The sequence below is a fragment of the Melopsittacus undulatus genome, chromosome 7 (genome assembly GCF_012275295.1).
Source record: "Melopsittacus undulatus isolate bMelUnd1 chromosome 7, bMelUnd1.mat.Z, whole genome shotgun sequence".
Taxonomy (NCBI): Eukaryota; Metazoa; Chordata; class Aves; order Psittaciformes; family Psittaculidae; genus Melopsittacus; species Melopsittacus undulatus.
In genome coordinates, this window is record NC_047533.1 from 21,140,447 (window position 1) to 21,159,766 (window position 19,320).

The following is a 19,320-nucleotide window of genomic DNA, read 5'->3' on the forward strand; positions in this document are numbered from 1 at the left end:
AGAATCATGCAAAGCATTCTTGGGTCTTCAGCTTTTGCTGAGAAAAATGGCTCTACAAAGATATTGGGGTAGACACAGAGAAGAAATCAAACACTAAACGACTCTATCAGCAAATGGGGAAATTAAGTCATTCACAGGTATACACATAATATTTGGTTGTCAGATACAAGTCAGTTCATTGACTAGAGCACACTAGACTAGAAAATTGTGCCAGGGATTGTATAATTGCCATTATCCAAACCACATGTAGGGCAGATCTGTGACTGCAGTCACTATTAAGCTATATACATCATATAAAGACAAAGACTATATCCCCAATTCCATTTTATATACATATGCCAATTTTTATATTTTGTATATATGCGTATTTGGATAATATAGAATATCAGCTTATGATTTAGAGAGAGGAAATTCTGAGTATTTTCTCCTAAAGAATTTATTAATTTATATACTTCATCTTCATATTAAGGAACAACAAAAGAGGATTTTTAAGTATTAATAATTTTTCTACAAGCTCCTTTTCTTATGAATAAAACATAATTTCAGCCCCTACAATTTTCTGATGTAAAGCTAGTATAACTGAGTGAGGAAGCCATATTATATTTGTAACTGAAGTGTATGCTATCACTTGCTCTCCTCATAATATGGGTTTTCAACTGTATAAATGACAATGCCGAAAAAATCTTTTTATCTCCTGATTGTTATACATTTATGCCTGAATTAGCTCCTGCTTTGTGTTTATTCCTTCAAAACTGTTCTACTACTTTTTTCCACTCATAGTAATTAGTTCCAAGTGGAGGAATTTATGATACAATAGTGGCTTTGACCTCTTTATCATACTGAGATATATTATCAAATTTCAAAACCTGTATACTGCTATTGTATTGATTTTGCTTTCTGTGAGCAAAATCAATGAGCAAAATTAAAATAAAAAAATCAATTCTTCCATTTTTTAATTGATTTGGGTGTTCTACATGTTCTTTGTTTATTTAACCTTGATTATTAGTCTGGAACTCATTGAAAGGAGAACACATTGAGACTTTTTATAATTCTGCTTAGAAGAAACCTATGGAAATTAATGAAATACAGAGGAAAAGGAAATTAAAATTAATACATACAGAAATGAGAAGGAAAAAGATGCAAAAGAGAACAAGTAAAGCACTGTTCTCAGTTGGAATGCATTGTTTAGGAATATCAAGGACCCTATAAAAATCAGGATAAAAATCAGTTTTGTCAAAAAAAACAGCATAGAAATTCTTCTTTCCATTTTCTAGCATTTTTCTTTAATTCAATTGATGGTTAAAAATGGCATATGAAATACTTGCAATCCATTGATCATGCAGCATGAGTTCAGAGCAGTTTCAAAACTTACCGCAAGATAAGAAAAAATGTCAAAAGATTTTTAACATGTAATATTTTTCAGAAATAAATACATTAAATATGAAAATATATTTGTGAAATTTTCGGCCTTTTTCTGAATATGGACATTATCTCACTAAGAAAAAAAAATTAAGAGTTTAACCTGGAAACTGTAAAGAGAGATGTTAAGGACCTCTTGTCAGATTCTTATCTCAGATACTGCAACTCTGTTTTTTGATAAAATTATTCTGCAACTGGAAATGAAATAAAAAAATGTGTCTTCTGTCTTCATTGCAATTTCATTCTTCTATATTTAGTTTTCTGGTCAGAAGCAATTACCAAGAGAGGATCCTTGAAAAATATTATGCAACTACTGTCATTTTCAGATTTCACAGAGTTTAGCAGCCAAGCAATTTGCATGGAATGAAAGCACTTTTGTATTTCCTCCTGCTACAACACCAGTGGGGAAAGGTCAGCAAAAAAACGGGAGACCAAATGATTTTTTTTTTCTTGTGTGACATCAACTTGCAAGACACTGGGAGTTTCAGAGTTGTAAGTGATGATACAGCTTTATTCAACTATTTCTTTCCTCTTTGCTTCCTATGGCTGTTTCATTGTTGGGCAATGTCATTTTTTCCATCAGAATGAGGGAGTGAAAGCCTATTTGTGACAAGTGACATTCTACTTTCTGTTTGCCATTGTCTGCATGAGTGAGAATAAAAGTACATGTATATGCTCTCATTTTCCTACCTTTTAAGAGCTTACGTTAGAACTTTTAAAGCCAAGTCTGACTTGTCATACTCATATGAACGCGACAAATAAACCCAGTGAGACTTCTTGTATGAGTAAAGACAACTCGTCTTTTAGTGTCACTTTATCCTCATGTCTGCTTTATACAAGACCACTAAAGAACAAGGTCAGTAGCAAACTATCAGAGAAGTTGTGATACACAGCTACTTTTGGTAGTTAAAACACAAGTTAGATAAATTATTAGTAGGAATAATACAGGAAGTGGCAACTAGTGGGAAGTGGAGCTATGTGGCACATGATCTCTTTTCTCTTATTAAATGTTTGTACTTTTGGGAACTGTGTATTGTCACAGCTTGTAGAGGCACTCTTACTGATGCCAATCACAAAGTTAAATATAGATGGAGAAGTACTTAACGTGGTAATTTATCCATCAAACCTAAACTAAAGTATTAACTTAAGCAAACTTCCAACACCTAGACTACAATTTAGTCTCAGGGTGAGCAGTATAATTTAATTTAATTTAATCAAATTGTTTTTGCAAAGGTTCATAAAAAACTTAAAATCTTCACTTGAGATTTCTCAGGCTTTTTAAAAATCTGTGTCCTTACTCCTCCTGCAAGCTTCATTTTGCTCTGTAAGCACAGAGGCTTGGATTTACCCACTCATCATTTAAAAATCTGGTGTGATAATTCGTACTTTAACCCATTACTCATTTTAATGTTTGAGGATGATTAAGTTCACTGAATTTTGCTGAACTAAGACAAAATAGATTTTACTCTCAAATGCAATGGCTACATTTAAATTTCCAATGTATACTTATTATGTATACTTACGAACTCACAATTATCTGCCTCTGCATTGGGTTAAAAATATGCTTGCAGACATTATATTTGACTTTTGACATCGCATTTAGGGAAAACTATAATTACGTGAAATGCTGTTACAGCTTCTATACTGTTCTCAATATTTTACAAGAATCCACGTTGAGTGTAATATGTGATGAATGGCTTGAATAACCCTTTCCAACATGATGAACATGCTTACACAGTTTCATTTTTTAAAATTAAGCTATTTGTTTTAGTTAGAATGTGTCTGAAAATATCAAGAAGCCACAGTCAAATTACTGTTCTTCATCATACCCCAGTAGATTACTATTTCAACAGTGCATTTCTAGTATCAAAGGAAAATTGTATCAGAGCTATCTATTACAGGAAAAGTGTTTGTTGCCCTTTCTAAGAGAGTTATGGTGCTAATGGGAAAAAAAAAAAGTTCATTATGTCCCCTGGCAGTTACAACAGAGCCCTCAGTATTCTTCAGTGGTGGAATTCAAGGCATTAATGTTTTCAAATCTAGTTTAAAATTAATTTTCTTCTAAATCAAATTACTTTCCACGTTTAAACAGCCTCAGTTTAGCCCAGAAACACTTTTTCAATAGCAAGTGCCAACCAAGCCAATTTCCAAAAGATTTCTATTATTTACTGTTTATACATATTAATACCATGCTTATTTATATATTTTCATTAAGAAATAGGACAGAGGAAAATGTTCTGGAGGAGTTCAGGAAACCTAATTACGCTCTATAGCCTCTCTTATCAAGCTTAATCTTCTGTTTATGTTACAGGAATTTAAATTAGCTTTTGACACAAAATAACCTTTCTTTAAACTATGAAACTATACACAGATGATTGTTGTTTCAGGAAAAAAAAGTATTCAGTTCTTGGATACTGTTCAGAGCAATTTTATTTTAGCAAATGTAAGCAAAAGAGTGGAATATGGACTAAGTAACCTCAGAAGACTGTACAGGCATAGTGTCCAACTGCTTTTCTTTTTACTGCTGGAAGAATGACCATTACTTCTGTTATGTGCCCCTGTATTGTGAGAATGGTAGAAGTATACAGAGAGTAAAGGTAAGTCTAGCCTGATGCCAGAGTCTCACCTTGCATGTCTAAGAAGTGAGTTAGAATGTAACCATGTTTTTAACAGGTAGATTATTATTACTGTAAAGCTTGGTGTCTCATCTAAGCTCGCAGTATAGTTTCACAAAGGAGAGATTTTATGATAAGTATTAGGCATCCCTGGACACCCATTCCTGTCAGCTTGAGTTATTTTTCTAATATTTAGGGTGAAACCCAAAGTCTCTCTCCCTGAGACTAGAGAGAGGCTTGATCTCAGAGGAACATTAAATGTGCTTAAGCTCAATCATAGACTCATAGCATGGTTGGGGTTGGAAAGGACCTTAAGATTATCTAGTGCCAACCCCCCTGCCATGGACAAGGATGCTTCCCCGTAGACCATGTCACCCAAGGCTGTGTTCAACCCAGATTTGAACACTTGCCAGGGATGGAGCATTTACCATTTCTTTGGGCAACCCATTCCAGTGCCTCGGCACCCTATCAGTAAAGAACTTCTTCCTTATATCTAATTTAAACTTCCCCTGTTTAAGTTTGAACCTGTTACCCCTTGTCCTACCACTACAGTCCCTGATGACAAGTCCCTCTCCAGCATCGTTGTAGGTTCCCTTCAGATACTGGAGGGCTGCTATGAAGTCTCTACACAGCCTTCTCTTCTCCAGACTGAACAGCCCCAAATTTCTTAACCTGTCTTCAAATGGGAGGTGCTCCAACCCCTTGGTCATCCTCGTGGTTTAAAGGGAAATATAATCTTCATTTTCAAGAAGTGGAAAATGGAAGACCCAGGAATTTACAGACCAGTCAGTCTCACCTCTGTGTCTGGCAAAATCTTGGAGCAGATTCTCCTGGAAAGCATGCTAAGGCACATGAAAAGCAACGAGGTAATTGGTGGCAGCCAGCATGGCTTCACCAAGGGGAAATCATGCCTGCCTGATTCGGTGGCCTTCTATGATGGTGCTACAGAACTGATGGATAAGGGCAGAAAAGCTGATATCATCTACTTGGACTTGTACAAAATGTTTGACACTGTCCCTCACAACATCCTTGTCTCTAAACTGGAGAGACATCTATCTGATAGATGGACAACTCGGTGGATAAAGGATTGGCTGGATGGCCAAACACAGAGAGTTGTGGTCAATGGTTCAGTGTCTGGCTGGAGATGGGTAACAAGTGGTGTCCCTCAGTGGTAAGTGTTGGGACCAGTCCTGTTCAATATCTTTGTTGGTGACCTGGACAGTGAGATTCCACTCTCAGCAAGTTTGCCAGTGACACTAAGTTATACGGTTCAGCTGGTACACTGGAGGGAAGGAATTCCATCCAGAGAGACCTTGACACACCTGTGAGGTGGGCCAATGCCAACCTCATGAAATTCAACAACGCAAAATGCAAGGTCCTCCACCTGGGTTGGAGCAATCCCAACCACAGCTACAGGTTGGGCAAAGAAGAGATTCAGAGCAGCACTGCAGAGGACTTGGGGTGTTGGTTGATGAGAAAATGAACATGAGCTGGCTTCACTCTGTGCTCACAGCCTGGAAAGCCACCCGTACCCTGGGCTGCATCAAAAGAAGTGTGACCAACAGGTTGAAGGAGATGATCCTGCCCCTCTACTCTGCTCTCATGATATCCCATGTGGAATATTGTGTGCAGTTCTGGTGTTCTCAACATAAGGACATGGAACTGTTGGAACAAGTCCAGAGAAAAAGCAGGAGGATGATCAGGGGACTGGAGCACCTCCCTTGTGGAGACAGGCTGTTTAGCTTGGAGAAGACAAGGCTGCGTGAAGACCTCATAGCAGCCCTCCAGTGTCTGAAGGGAACTTACAATGATTCTGGAGAGGGACTCATCATCATGGACTGTAGTGACAGGACAAGGGGTAACAAGTTCAAACTTAAACAGGGGAAGTTTAAATTAGATATAAGGAAGAAGTTCTTTACTGTGAAGGTGGCGAGGCACTGGAATGGGTTGCCCAAAGAAATGGTAAAGGCTCCATCCCTGGCAGTGTTCAAGGCTGGGTTGAACACAGCCTTGAGGGACATGGTGTAGGGTGAGGCATCCCTGCCCATGACAGGGGGATTGGAGCTAAATGATGTTAAGATCCTTTCCCATCCTAACCATTCTATGGTTCTGTGATTCTATAGAACGCATTTACATAGACATGTCCCATTTCACTTTGTTTTCTTTAGCATATACCTAATGATAGAAGATAGTTAACATATTTGACTTTGCTAACCTTACAATGCCATTTCTATGGAGGGGCAGAAATACGGGCTTGTATTACCTGTTGCAGGGCTAGAAGTGAGGAGAGTCAATTTTTATTCCGAGGTCTGCTACTAGTACTAACCTTTTGGGGGCAATACTTGTAAAATCAGAGAATAAATTTTCATTGTCACAGTCAGAGAAAACTGTTTGATCCATTATGTTCTATGAACTGTTTGTAAGGTGATGAGATCTATAGAATGTCTGCAGAGGAGTATGATATTGTAGAAACACTTTAAAGTCTTCTGTTTCACTGGAGTTGGGACAACTGGTATTCAGAGCAAATCCTTTTTTTTGCTTAACATGTGTAAACTGTCTCCTGGCCAAATTTTTGAAACAGATGTTAATTTTCATTATTATGTGTATGGGACAATTCTGTATATATATTTCAGTGCACTTTCATCAAAGAATGCTTTAGATTTAACCTTACTGCATTTAAGAAAAAAAATATTTTATAATTACCTTTTTTTTCCTGAAGTATCATATTAGGGAGGAAAATGAAGCTTATTATTTTGTGGTTGTTTCAAATATAGATATATGATTTTTATTCAAGTATTTCATGACTGTGAATTGTGAATGTATTGATAGTGAGTAAAGACTTTCAATAAGCTGGAAAAGAGACATAGTATGGAAGTAATTAATTCAATAGTATTTTGAAACCACTGGTTACATACTCAGCGCTGGCAGTGACACAACTATACATAAGCTTTGTCCTTAGAAGCCGACATTATTAAGGGGAATCTAGACAAGCCGTGGGATACTCAGTGTTTTTTCTTGTTTGCCTTCATCTTGCTTCCATCCCTCCTTTTGAAATATTCCCCGTGGAGGACATTAGAAAGTTGTGAATTAAAGCTCCAGGGAGTTTTAAAGAAACAGCTATAGGCTGCACTGTGGAATAAAATGTGTAGATTTCCTGGTGCAATTAGTCTGGTATTTCTATGCATGATGAAAAGCTTGTAGTGTAGAGAGGATAGTGAAAGGGGAAAAACCATGCAGTTACGTGTGTCATGACATGCTCAACTTGTTTTTCAGATGCTTAAAAGTGTGTGCAGTTGGTCTAAACACCTTGCAGTGATAAGGATTGATAATTACTGGTTAGCTGTTGAATTCAGGTTGTTGTCTTTCAGAGATCATGTGTTTGGGTATTTTTATGAATCAGACCATAGCTTTTGAGGAAAGCTTGTGCCTGTATTATGTACAGACATCTGAACATTCCTAAAGAATCCAAAGTGTATGCAGGGAGCTAAAAACAGTAAACTCACTTGGGGCAGTCTCTAGTTTTCTTTAATTTCCTAATTTTCTTTTATTTTTCTAATGTTGATGGTGTCAATATCTGCCATTAATAATGAAATACAACATGGTAAAAAAAGAGGTGCAATGCTAATAAACTGTTTATTAAATTTTAATCTCCTTTTTAAAAAATGAAGTTAGTTTCTAAATATAGCATTAGATTTTAAAAATAGCAGGATTACATTTTGTATTGTGTTGTGAAGCCTTCTGCACTTTGCTTTGAATCATTCTCACTGAAATTAGAACTGTCAGTGAACAGGACCAGACAGATTTTTATTTCACTCAAGAAGTTCTTTCTAGTAGGATGACTTTTCACAAATACATAGCAGTGTTTTACACATTGTTAGGGTGACTTTTGTATTGATTTGCTTTCAGTAACTTTGACTTGAGTTTGCAGCTTATTGCAATATGTTCCAAAATAAAAAGTGCTTTCCAAAAATAGAGTTTACAATTGTGGGAGGTCAGACAGTAATGTCAGGACCTCTGCTTTACAGAATTCATTACTGTAAGTGATGCAAGAAGATGGAACATTAGCAAGGTTTAAAAGAAAATGGAAGATTTTTTTAAATGCTATTTAGTCTATTAACTTTCTAGAATTCCCTTGATATTCTTTATCAGATTTCTACATTTATAAAATACATGCATACAATAGGACATATTACTGTCCTACCAAATGCCTGTCTCAGTAAAGGTTGCATTTATGCCATGAGCTACATTAATTTCTAATGAATAATCTGTAACAGTGTGGTTTACTACATAGAACTGGTAAGTAGGAATTTGGGATCTTAACATTGTATTCTTGCTGATGACACTGATCTTTTTTTGTGGTGTGAAAGAAGTCACCTTAGATTTCTGTGTTTTGACTTTCTGGTGTAGTAAATAGTGTAAAATATCATACATTACAGGACATGGTGATGATGCTTAAGTAAATAATATCGATGTTTTGTGAGTGTCAATGGGAATTTGCTAATTGATGCCATAATATTATAAAGTTCTGGACACTTATCTGCACACGTGCAGTGCTTTTGTATGTTGAATTTAAAAACTCAGAATCTTGAACTCTGGCATAAGAATTTCAGCTTTGTGTTTTCAGAATAATGTTTTTTTTTCCCCATTACTATCATAAAAAAATTGTCCTTAAAATGTTACCATTTCATTTTTGTATAATTCATTGGAAACACAGTAAAATTTTTCTCTTATAATCCACTAGGTACTGACTCTGCACCATCTCTAGTATGCTGGGCATATTGAACTGCACCAAGAGAGAATTACAACAGCTATTGTAGCGCATATAGTAAATAGGGTCGAATTCTCATAAATGCTCACTTTGACTTCAGTGATTAACTCTTTAAAAAATATGACCCATAAGTGTCAGTATTAGACAGAAGTACAGATGGTTATCCACATCTTGCAATAACTGGTGTGAATTCAGCCAAATGGCAGGTGGGTAGGTTCTGGACATCTGTCACGACTCTCTGGTTTGTGCATTTGTCTCTCAGAACCTGAACAGCTGCAGTGGCTGCTTCACTACATGCCATAACCAGGACAGAAAAGGCAATTGGATGTCCCTAGACATAGGCACCAATGGCTGGCACCTTAAAACAAATTCTTAACTCTGTGCATTTCATGTTTTTTGTACATCAACAGACTTTCTAGTACTGCACATATCTAATACTTCAGTGTACACTTAAGAGTTTTCATAATACTTCTCAGTATGGCAGTTTATTTTAGGAGAAAATATGCATATTGGAATATTTTTCTGTAGGAAAAAAATGTGAATAATGATACCTGAAGAAGTATTACTTTTATTAAAAAATGGAAGATCAAATTATCACCAGATCTTTTGATACTCAATTTTTCAATCCATTGAAATTCTGCTGTAGAGATTTGTACTTTGAATGAATACTGGTAAGCTTGAAATATCATAAGTAGCTTTTTCCCTTCTGTAATCTACTTTGAATAGGAGGAATGAAATACAGTCCATATGGTAACCTGGATGATCTGTCTTGAATTGTTTCTGGGATAAGATCAAATGCATACCTGAATTTTGGTTACATACCCAATCTCAAATTATTTTCATTAAAAATTAAAATCTCCTTTAAATACACTTAGTCTGAGGCCATCTGTTTTCATCTGATTTCATAAATCCTATAGTCCTTTTACTGGGTAAACTTCTCCTACACTAGCTTACCATCAAGGTTATAACAACAGAGGTAGCAGTTGTGAGATGGGCTTGGAGTACTGCATGCTAGAGTCAAAGGGTGAAGAGCATTTACTTTTACAAAAGCCTACTTCTGAATCAAGAGAGTGAAAGAAAAATGTGTCCGTGACTTCAGTGGGTTTTGGATCAGGTCTCAGTGTGGTAAACTGACAAAATTCATTCTGACTATGTGATAAGCAGTGTAGTGCTCATTATTAAAGACTTTTCTACGTAATGATATGGACCTACAAAAGAATAATAACATATATTTTTATCAAGTGATGTGTTTCTACTAATTGAAAGAGTAGGTAATTTCACAGACACAGAAAAAAAGCTGATTTTTTTTAATGTAGTATTAATTTAAATCTCTAGGGATATCAGACTTTTGTTTGAAACAATAGTCCTATGTTCCTGTTTCTGAACTAGTCATTAAAAAGAATACACAGTAATCATAATTTTGATTCTCCTTTGTAATTACTGATAAATTTCTGTATTACACCGTCAAGAGGGTACTATATATGCTTAAAAAGAAGCCTGGCTTCCGCAATGAAAAAGCAGTACATCATTCATTAAAGCTAACACAAAGCATACAAATCCTAAAATAATGTGTCACTAGGGTGGTAGTGGTGCACTTCTGAAACAGGGAATTGCAATCAAGCTGTGTGCAGTCTGCAGTGATATAAAGAAAGATTTTTCTTGTCAGAGGGTGCTATGTGTTAGCGGTTTGACAGTGCACTTAATGGCAATATGAAATGTGAAAATATTGAGTCTTAATATATATAAAGCTTCCTCATATTGTTTTTTTCTCTTTGTAGACTCCAAGCAGCTGAACATGCAAGAATTTATATTCACTTAGAGTTTCATTAAAGTTGGTGGTTTTCCCAAAAATATTGCTACTTGTCACTAAGAGCTGATGAAGTGGCTATATTTTACTGTGTTATAACAATAACATCACATTCTTTAGAGCAATATGTGATATTTGGATAGCATAATGGACTTCCAGGGCGTTTGAGAAACACCATTATTTTTTTTTCTGATTTTGTATTAAATAAGTACCAGCCTGTATTTGTAGGTTAATGTATGCATACCATTTGGAACACAGTTAGTGACATTATGTAACCCACAGATGTTTTATTATTCATAGTACTCTGCATTCATAGCTCTCTGTAGTCACTGTTGTGAAAAATCTAATGAGGGAGATTCTGTGTGTCTCTTGCTGGCCTTTTAGGCTTGTCAAACTCTCATTCAGTCAATTCAAATCACTAAACAGTGTGGTGTAGTGCCCTTTTATGATTATTTTATTTGACTGATGGAGTGGAAGAGAGTAAAAATACTGATTTCTCATAATTTGTGCATGTAAATTTCATGTTATGCAAATACAACTGGAAGGAAATAAAAAATAAGATCTTCTCTTTCCACTGCATATGTATTGTGATGCAATTTATCCCTTCGAGAGGGGATAAATTATGGTTAATAAAAGTGTTTGATAAGGATTTTATACACACTTTTCATAGATGTAAATGAACTCACACTGTTACAGATAGAAGTGAACTAAAACAAAATGAGTAAGCTCTTCTGTTTATCTTCTTCTTGTTGCTGTTTTAAATCATACTAGAAATGCTTTCTCCAGCTGGTTTACCAACTCAGTCTCCTTGATTTGATCATCTGATCAGCACCAGGCCACTAGCTGATGAAAGAGAAAGTAGTGTTTGGAATTAGTATTAGAAAAATAAATACATTAAATAATGAATTGACAGTTTTGTAACTGAAATGTTTTTCCACTTCAAGTGTTTTTGAAACTGTGCTTTTGATTTAGTTAATATTCAGTCATTCACTTTGGTGTTCTGTTCATTTATATACAGCTACAGTAAATAAACATGTAAAGCTCTTTATAAAAATCATAAACTTCTGTCAAAATGTCCATAGAAGAGTAATAACAAAACCCAAAGAACAGAAAAGTTAATGTAAAATCTGAGACATGTATGGAAATGTTGAGATTTCTGTCATTTCTAAGAGGAGTTAGTATAAGAAGCTGGTAAGAAAGTGATTTTTTTAAATCTTCCGTGTCCAGTGAACTTCAGATATGCTCCTGAAAACATTCTTCCTTCTGTGCTGCCATTCTGGCTTCCCATGACTGTGTCAGTGTTTAGCAAGCTGCAGCCTTCACACTTGAAGAGAGTGTAATATTCCAATTTGCTTTCAGAGCTCTGTTATCTTTGTAATGTTTTCTAATAAGGCACTAATAACATCAGTATCAGGTACTCCGACAAATAATTTGAAGTCTAGCAGTGATCCATACTTTTTTTTTGAAGACTCCTGTTTACTTGATTAACAGAAGGGGCAGAAAACAAAGCATGTGCAGTTTGTTTTGCTTCAATTTTCAAAATTCATTGAATAGCAAGCCAATAGTTTGTCACAAAATACTTTATATAGTATCCCACAAATGGTGAAAGGGCCTCCTTTGGAGTCCCAGGTGATATCTGTCAGAAAAGAATTCCTTCTGCAAGAAGGCAATGTAATTCATTCTAATGATGTGCTCTGCTTCCATTGCTAGTTTAGTCTGTGATAAGTAATGGGTAAATGTTTCTATACAGTTTTATATCTAAATTTGTGGAGCAGCAGAAAGATTTGGTTAACTCCAGTTATAAACCAGGAAATATTTCAAAACAGACATCTGTTCTTTGAGGGCTGTGGTACTTTCTAGCCTTTTAGTCCATTCTCTCTAATGTCCAGACAGGAAACTGAATAGACATTGCTCAGAAAGATTGCTAACATCGTCACCCCATACAAGGACACTGAGAAGATTTCCAGTCATGGAGATCACACTATCATACACCAGAGCAACACAGGAGTTAGATTCTGTCTCTGATTCTTGATTGGAATGATAACACTTTCCAAATTTAGGTCTGATGAATATAAATGGACAAGAATATCTATTCTGCACAATATCTGAAAAAAAAAAATGTCCAGGGCAAGCTACCTTCCATTTGGTTTCTTATGAAATAAAATGTAAAAAGCAGCAGTTAGTTTCTCCCTGTGTTTTTTCCCCTGCAGTTTTTTCTTCATTCACCAAGATCTCCTGTTGGAGACAGTTTTGGATTTTTCTTTGTCAGATTTTTCCTTTTATATATCTAGAGAACATTCCAATGGAGGAATACAAAAATGGATGAGGCAGTTGATATCTTGAAATGGGGTTGCTCAATGTAATGCCAAAGCAACATAACTGGAGAAAAACACAAATAGTGAAAAAACCCCAACACATGGTTCACTAAAAGGGAACATTTTTATCTGTATGTAAACAGGCTCCAATTCTCAAACTTGAATCCAGCACAATATAATAATATCTCTTAAGCAGAGAATGCTGAAACACATTTAGCTGTTTTGCACTAAATAGTTAAATCCTTCACATAAATATCCCAGTTACATCCTGTGAGGGAGTTGGAAAGATCCCGTCCTCTGGCAAAAAAAAAAACAGTCACAACAAAATGAAGACTTAAAAATTAAGCACAGAAGATCAAGTTTAGAAAGTAAGTTTTACATTTCACCCTAGAAACTTGCCATTGTTTCATTTTTATATAGCATCATTTTAAATATGTTTTAAATTAAAAATATAAGATAAAAGATGTCCTGAATTGAGCACAAGATTAGAATTCATTGACTGTTGTTGATTGTTGTGGATGCTGTACATTACAGGAGTTCAGTTTGGTTGTACTCTTAAGGTGTTGTGAAGAAGTAACTGTACTTGAGTAGAATGATTAGGAGATTGTTATATTTTGGTATAATTTATTTATTGTGGCATAGAAACAGAAATTTTAAGCAAGTTGGTTTTTTTGGTTGGTTGGGTGGTTTTTGTGTTTTTTTTTTTTTGAGAGAGATCTGTTTAGGGGTTCGTCATCTAAGTTTTCTTCTTTGAGGAGCTCCCCTATGAGCAGAATGATTTAGGTTTTTGTACAAATGACCTCAGAACTGTTGCCTTCTTTTTTTTTTTTTTCCCTGATAACACACTTCTAAATGTTTAGAGAACTGCTATGTATTTTGGGTTGTATTCCAAAGTTGCTGGTTTAGGTTTGTGGGTTTTTTTTGGTGAAGATTGCCTGCTCAAGCTCTACACAAAAGAACTGCAAAACTTAACTGAGTACTTGCACGGTTCCATAGAAATCAATCACAGTTGTGCTGTAGGTATTTGGCTGAAATGAGAGACATGCAGTGATCAAAGGACATACTTAAAAATATTGGTATTAATATTATGGGTTTTGTGTTTGTCAGACAGGCAAACATAGTGGTAGAACGGGTTTTGCTTAGGTTTTATTGTCTTTGTTTTGGTGGACGAATTCCAGCCTACCAAACCTAAAGAAATTCCTCTCCTATTACACACAATGTGATGTATGAAGCAAAAAGATATGAAATCCTTTCAGCAAGAACCTAGATATGCGTACAGGAAAACAGCAGAAATGGACTAAAGGGGACTTGGTTTACATAATCTCAGTGTAAAAAAATGATAACTGGACACAAATTTTGCAAACGTAATGCAAACTTAATTCTATCAATGTTATGTTTGTGATTTCCACCTGCAAGACAGAGACAAAGCAGCTGTTGTAACAAATAATTTATCTTTCAGTGCTGATATTTGTAGTTTAGGAATACAAAAAAAAAAAAGTACTTTAAAAGAAGTGGTAAGCAGAATACTTCCATAATTCTCACAGTGAAACATTCCCTGTTCACAGCCTATATGACATCTCTGGCAACATTGTAAATCTTTCCAACCTTTTTATTTCAGTTTAGCTATACTTGTGAGCATATATGTTTAGGGCATCTTAAACATAAAGGAAATAAAGATGCTAAGCTATAAAATAAATATGACAACTAGCATTTTTAACCTGTGTGGATTTGTAAAAGATTTATACTGTATATCAAAGAGCAATTTCTCTGTGCCTCCCTGCTCTTCAAGAAATTCACCTGTGAGTTTTTCTCAGTGCCAGGATTGTTCTGATATTCTACTCTTCTATTCTAGAAAGCTGCATGGTTGAATAGTTGAATATTTAAGAAATTGACAATATTGTCTATGATGGCATATATGGTATCTCAAAGTAGTTGGCAATTAGATTTATGTGCTAGTGCAGTAATACAGAATAATTTCAGCCTCACAATTTTCCTTCTGTAGAAGGGAAGGCTATGGAAATAGAATATAATAAGCTTTGGCAACAGGAGTAAATAGTTCTTCCATCCTTTCTTTGCTTTTAACTGCAGACATACTACTTAGCCTATAAGGACACTTAAGTCATCCCTGTGTCCACCCTTAATGAATTTAATGCTGGCCTTCCAGAAATAAAGAGGTTCTAGGGACGTAGGAGGCAAAGAACTCTTAAATTAGGTACAACAGGAACAGGATGAAACAGAACATGAATGGAAGAATCCTTCATTCCCCATCAGGAGACAGTCAAGAAAATATATAAATGCACCAATAAATAAATAATTAAATTAACAAAGGTGTATAATGTAATTATGTGACAAAAACTAAAGAGGTATTTCCATTGTATAGACCTTAAGTGACTTTGCAAAAGAAAAGAAGTCTCAATATCTAAACTGGTAATGAAATGGAGCAAGTGCAGTCCTGCTTTCACAGAAAAAGATCACTTCCTTTTGGTTTTTGCTTGCTATTCAGCACTTGTTTTGAATTTTACAATGGAATTGAAGAGTAAGAGTAAGAAATTAGGCATTATTTATAGTCAAAATGATAAAAGTGAAGTATGAAACAGCCTCCCATATGGTGATACAAGCATAAACAAAAGAACAGAAAAATGCTTTGAAGGGTAACTCATAGAACAAAGGAAGTAGTGTATTTGTTGATGCTTCTCCTTAGCCCATAGAAACTCTTCTGTATATACACCTCATAATTAGGGCTTCATGTGCCTGCATGGAAGGTACGCAGCTATGGAGCCACCTTTATGCTCAGCATGCTACCCTCGCAACCTGATGAATTTCCAGCAAAAACGTGTGTAGAAGTTAACGCTGATCTTTGTAGAGTTAACCCATTTTTGGAGAGAAGTATTCACAGCTGTTGTGAATTACTTCTGAAATCCATAGGAAAAGGCCAGTGTATGTTAATATTCGGTATAAGTACCTGGCTTTTCCTCCCCTCATCCACTGAATCCCTGTGTGGAGGGTAGTGTGACATCAACCACATGAGATGATACTCTCTAACTGTGCTTTTGACCTGTCCGAGGCTTGCCATTTATTTCTGACCTAAGTGTGATATCAGCTTTGAGTGTGTATTTTTTTACAGCTATACCAGAATAACCTTTCTAAAACTGAATTTCCTGTTTGCAGTTCTAGTACTTCAGAAGAATTCTGGGGAACAGTTTAAGGGATAGTTAGCTTTAAAGCATTGCATTATAAACTTTGGCTACCCAGGGTCAGATTTGCACACCTGTCCAATCTGCAGTGGTGAAGTGGTCAGCAGACAGAAATAACCATCTGAAGCTGAGCTCTGCCAGTCCAAGGCAGAGAGCTAGAACTAATTTGAGTATGAAGAAACGTAAATGAGCACAGAATGAGAGCAAAACGGGTGAGGAAAGAAGAGGAATTATAGTGTCTTACTGAGAACTGACTCTAACAGCAATAGTGGTTTGAGACCAGAATGCTCATATCTCTTGTCCTTATATGTTCCCCATGTCAGAGCTAGAAAAGTATCACTACTACAGCATGAATAGCATGTATCTTGTGCCGTATTAATCTGATTCAGTGTTTTAAAGGCATAAAGTAGAACAACCCTTGTGGGTGTGCAGGGGATGCGAAATTGCTTAATGATTGAATGTAAAATAGTAGAATTGTGGAGGAGACAGTTTTCTGAATCCCTGGTAGTCTGTAGAGACTATTTGTAGCTTGTGTAATTTAATTTTGAACCACCAGAGAAAGAATTTATGTGCACAGTTTCTGCTGTTTTCTATCTCAAAGGAAAGCATCACTGCATCAGTCTACCAAATCATCTGATAACCTCATTAATCGGCAGAAAAAAATAGATGTGTGTGATAGAAACCCTATGTTTGCATACAGTCTCAATGACATAAATCTGCAAAATTTCTGATTTCAGCTGTCAATTTCATCGGTGGAATAATGAAAATACTTTCACCAAGATAATTGAGTGCAAAGCTTTGAGTGTCTTTTACAGCAGGGAATTAAGATTCCAGAATCACTAAACTTCAGTGGGATGATCAGAAGTAAAAGTTGTGAGAAAAGGTTTGGATACAGCATATAAAACCTTAAAATTTTGTTACTGCATTCCAGTTTGGAACCCTTAATTCTTTTCTTAGATTTACTAATCTAATCTAAGTTGAAATTGTTGAAGAAGGCTATTTCGCCCATGTCCTGTTATTTTCATTGAGAAAATTTTAAATTGGTTTATAAGTAATTAGGTTAATTTAGAGTTCCAAACACTTTCTGTCTGGTAATTGACTTTCTACCACTAGTTAAAATAGTAGGGCAGAATAGGAGTACCTGAATGTGTTGAAGGGAAGTAAACTGGTCTGTGAGAAGCTTTCTGTATGTTTCTGTAGTGTTCCTGGAATGCCCAGCACTTCTCTCCAAACAAGAATTATACAAATCTTCACACAGCTGATGTATAAAGGACTGCTCCTTTGACCAAAAGCAAAATGAAACATGCGAAGTGCTAGTTTGCCACAATACATCTCCATTACACCTACACATGTCTAAGGTATATTATCTCTGTTGCTGCACTAGGAAAAAGGTAGTTCTCAACCACTTTAAGCAGAGAAATGTTGTAGACAGCACAGTATAATTTCCGTTGTTTTATTTTAATTAATCATTATTTTAGTTTTTCCAGTTGGAAGTGTGAGATTTTTTTTGAACTATTACAATCAACTTTATAGATAAATAAGTCTTTTTTCTGTTATCTGGTTCCCTATCTGTTTTCCTGCGTACTTGGAAATCTTATATTGCTATCCTTCAATACTACCATGTATTGGATCATCTTCCACACAAAATCAATAGTTTTACTGAAATACCTGCTGAAACTGAAGGATCACTCACCTGGAATAGCAAGAACGAAGGCTCTGCAAAGTTTTCTAATGATGTCTATTTGAGTTTACGGGGTCCACTGTGCAATATTATTGTCAGAATTCATAAAAAAGAGGACTATCACTTGCACTATATGAGAACTGTTGGTTTGTTGGTTTCTTTTTTAATTAATGAAAATGGTGGAACTATAATGTTCAATTTTTATTTTGCACCTTGAATACTTTAATATTCAATGTGACATTTTTGTCTTGTATATTCAAAACTTTCATGAATACAGTCTAAATGAAATTTATACTAGTGAAGGGAGACCTTTTGTGTGGTATCCATCAGTTGCTATTCTTGTTCAAAACATCTAACTATTAAGAACATAATTATTGCTATTTAGGCTAGTTCTGCCCCCTTAAAAAAATATTAAAATAAGAAGCTATTCATCTTATACCTGGGTAAGTTCATCAGGCAATTAAATATGTCAGGCACAATTAATCTCTTTGCTCTTCTTGATGACTGTAGAAGTTAATTTTCTTGTTTTCAAAAGACAGATATTTTAATCATAAAAAGTGTGTTCTGTATGTTTCTGGACACCTGTATATTTATTCATATTAGGCTTAAAGACTTCAACTCCTACAGTAATGAATGCACACAAAGAAAAATTGTTTCACTTGGCAAGAGGGTCTAAAAACCCCACATCAGCATTTGTGCTTGCATGATACGAGAATATCAGTGTTCATACTGACCCCGAACTCAAATTATTCTTCACATATTTCTTGTCATTGTATCCAAATTTTTCACCAGAGCTATTGTTCCATTTGTCATATATACCTTTAGATTGAGATATCTTTCACTATTTCCTGGACTGCGCTGTCTTACAAAATTGATTTCTGAGTCCAAGCTTTGTCAGATGCTGTGTTCAGCCTTTCACAAACACCAGTAATTACCACTGAAATTCATTAATTACCACTATGACAGTGGCAGTCTGGTGCTTGCACTTTTCCACTGACTCCCATTCAAATTCCAAACATTTTAAAAGCTTTTCAAACATTCATCTATCTTCATTTGCTTTGCTTCTCATGCAGCTCCTTTAACACCTGCCCCATCCTTCCTACAGAGTCGTGCCTGCTGGTGTGAAAATATGTTCTTCGTAGTTCTGTGAAACAGCCTACTAGCATTTCTTCTTCTGATCACAGCTTAATTGCCAATCCAAACTTAACTATAAAAAGGCTGTTTTTTCTATTTTTTTATTATATTTTTAATGTCATTGGCCTTTATTTACACACATTTGCATTCTATAGTGCTGGTATGAGAGTATATTGCATTGTACTTGTACATACTTCTGCCTGCTTTGCTATTCTAATATCTAGATTTTTAATGGTGCAGGAAATGTGTGTGATACAAATTGGATTGCTGTTAGTGTGACTACATTGCTGTATTCTAGGATGGCTGGTCATGTTAAAGTGTATAGAAATAATTACAGTACTATCTATGGATCTTTTCTGTGTAGATACAGAGGGAGTTTTCATGATA

The 19,320-nt window shown here is 35.5% G+C and overlaps 1 protein-coding gene across 3 annotated transcripts in view; it reads left to right on the forward strand.

Moving 5' to 3' along the window:
- The window catches only part of PCDH7 (protocadherin 7), a 290,346-nt gene that overhangs the window by 59,121 nt on the left and 211,905 nt on the right, over positions 1-19,320 (forward strand). Inside the window, exon 3 of one of the 3 annotated variants that reach the window (XM_031046920.2) lies at positions 1,746-1,893. The exons of the other annotated variants lie outside the window; for them this stretch is intronic. Within the exon in view, the coding sequence (XP_030902780.1) occupies positions 1,746-1,877 (132 nt within the window). The 3' untranslated portion in view covers positions 1,878-1,893. Of the gene's footprint in view, positions 1-1,745; positions 1,894-19,320 lie in introns of those variants that run through there. 3 annotated transcript variants of the gene reach the window in all.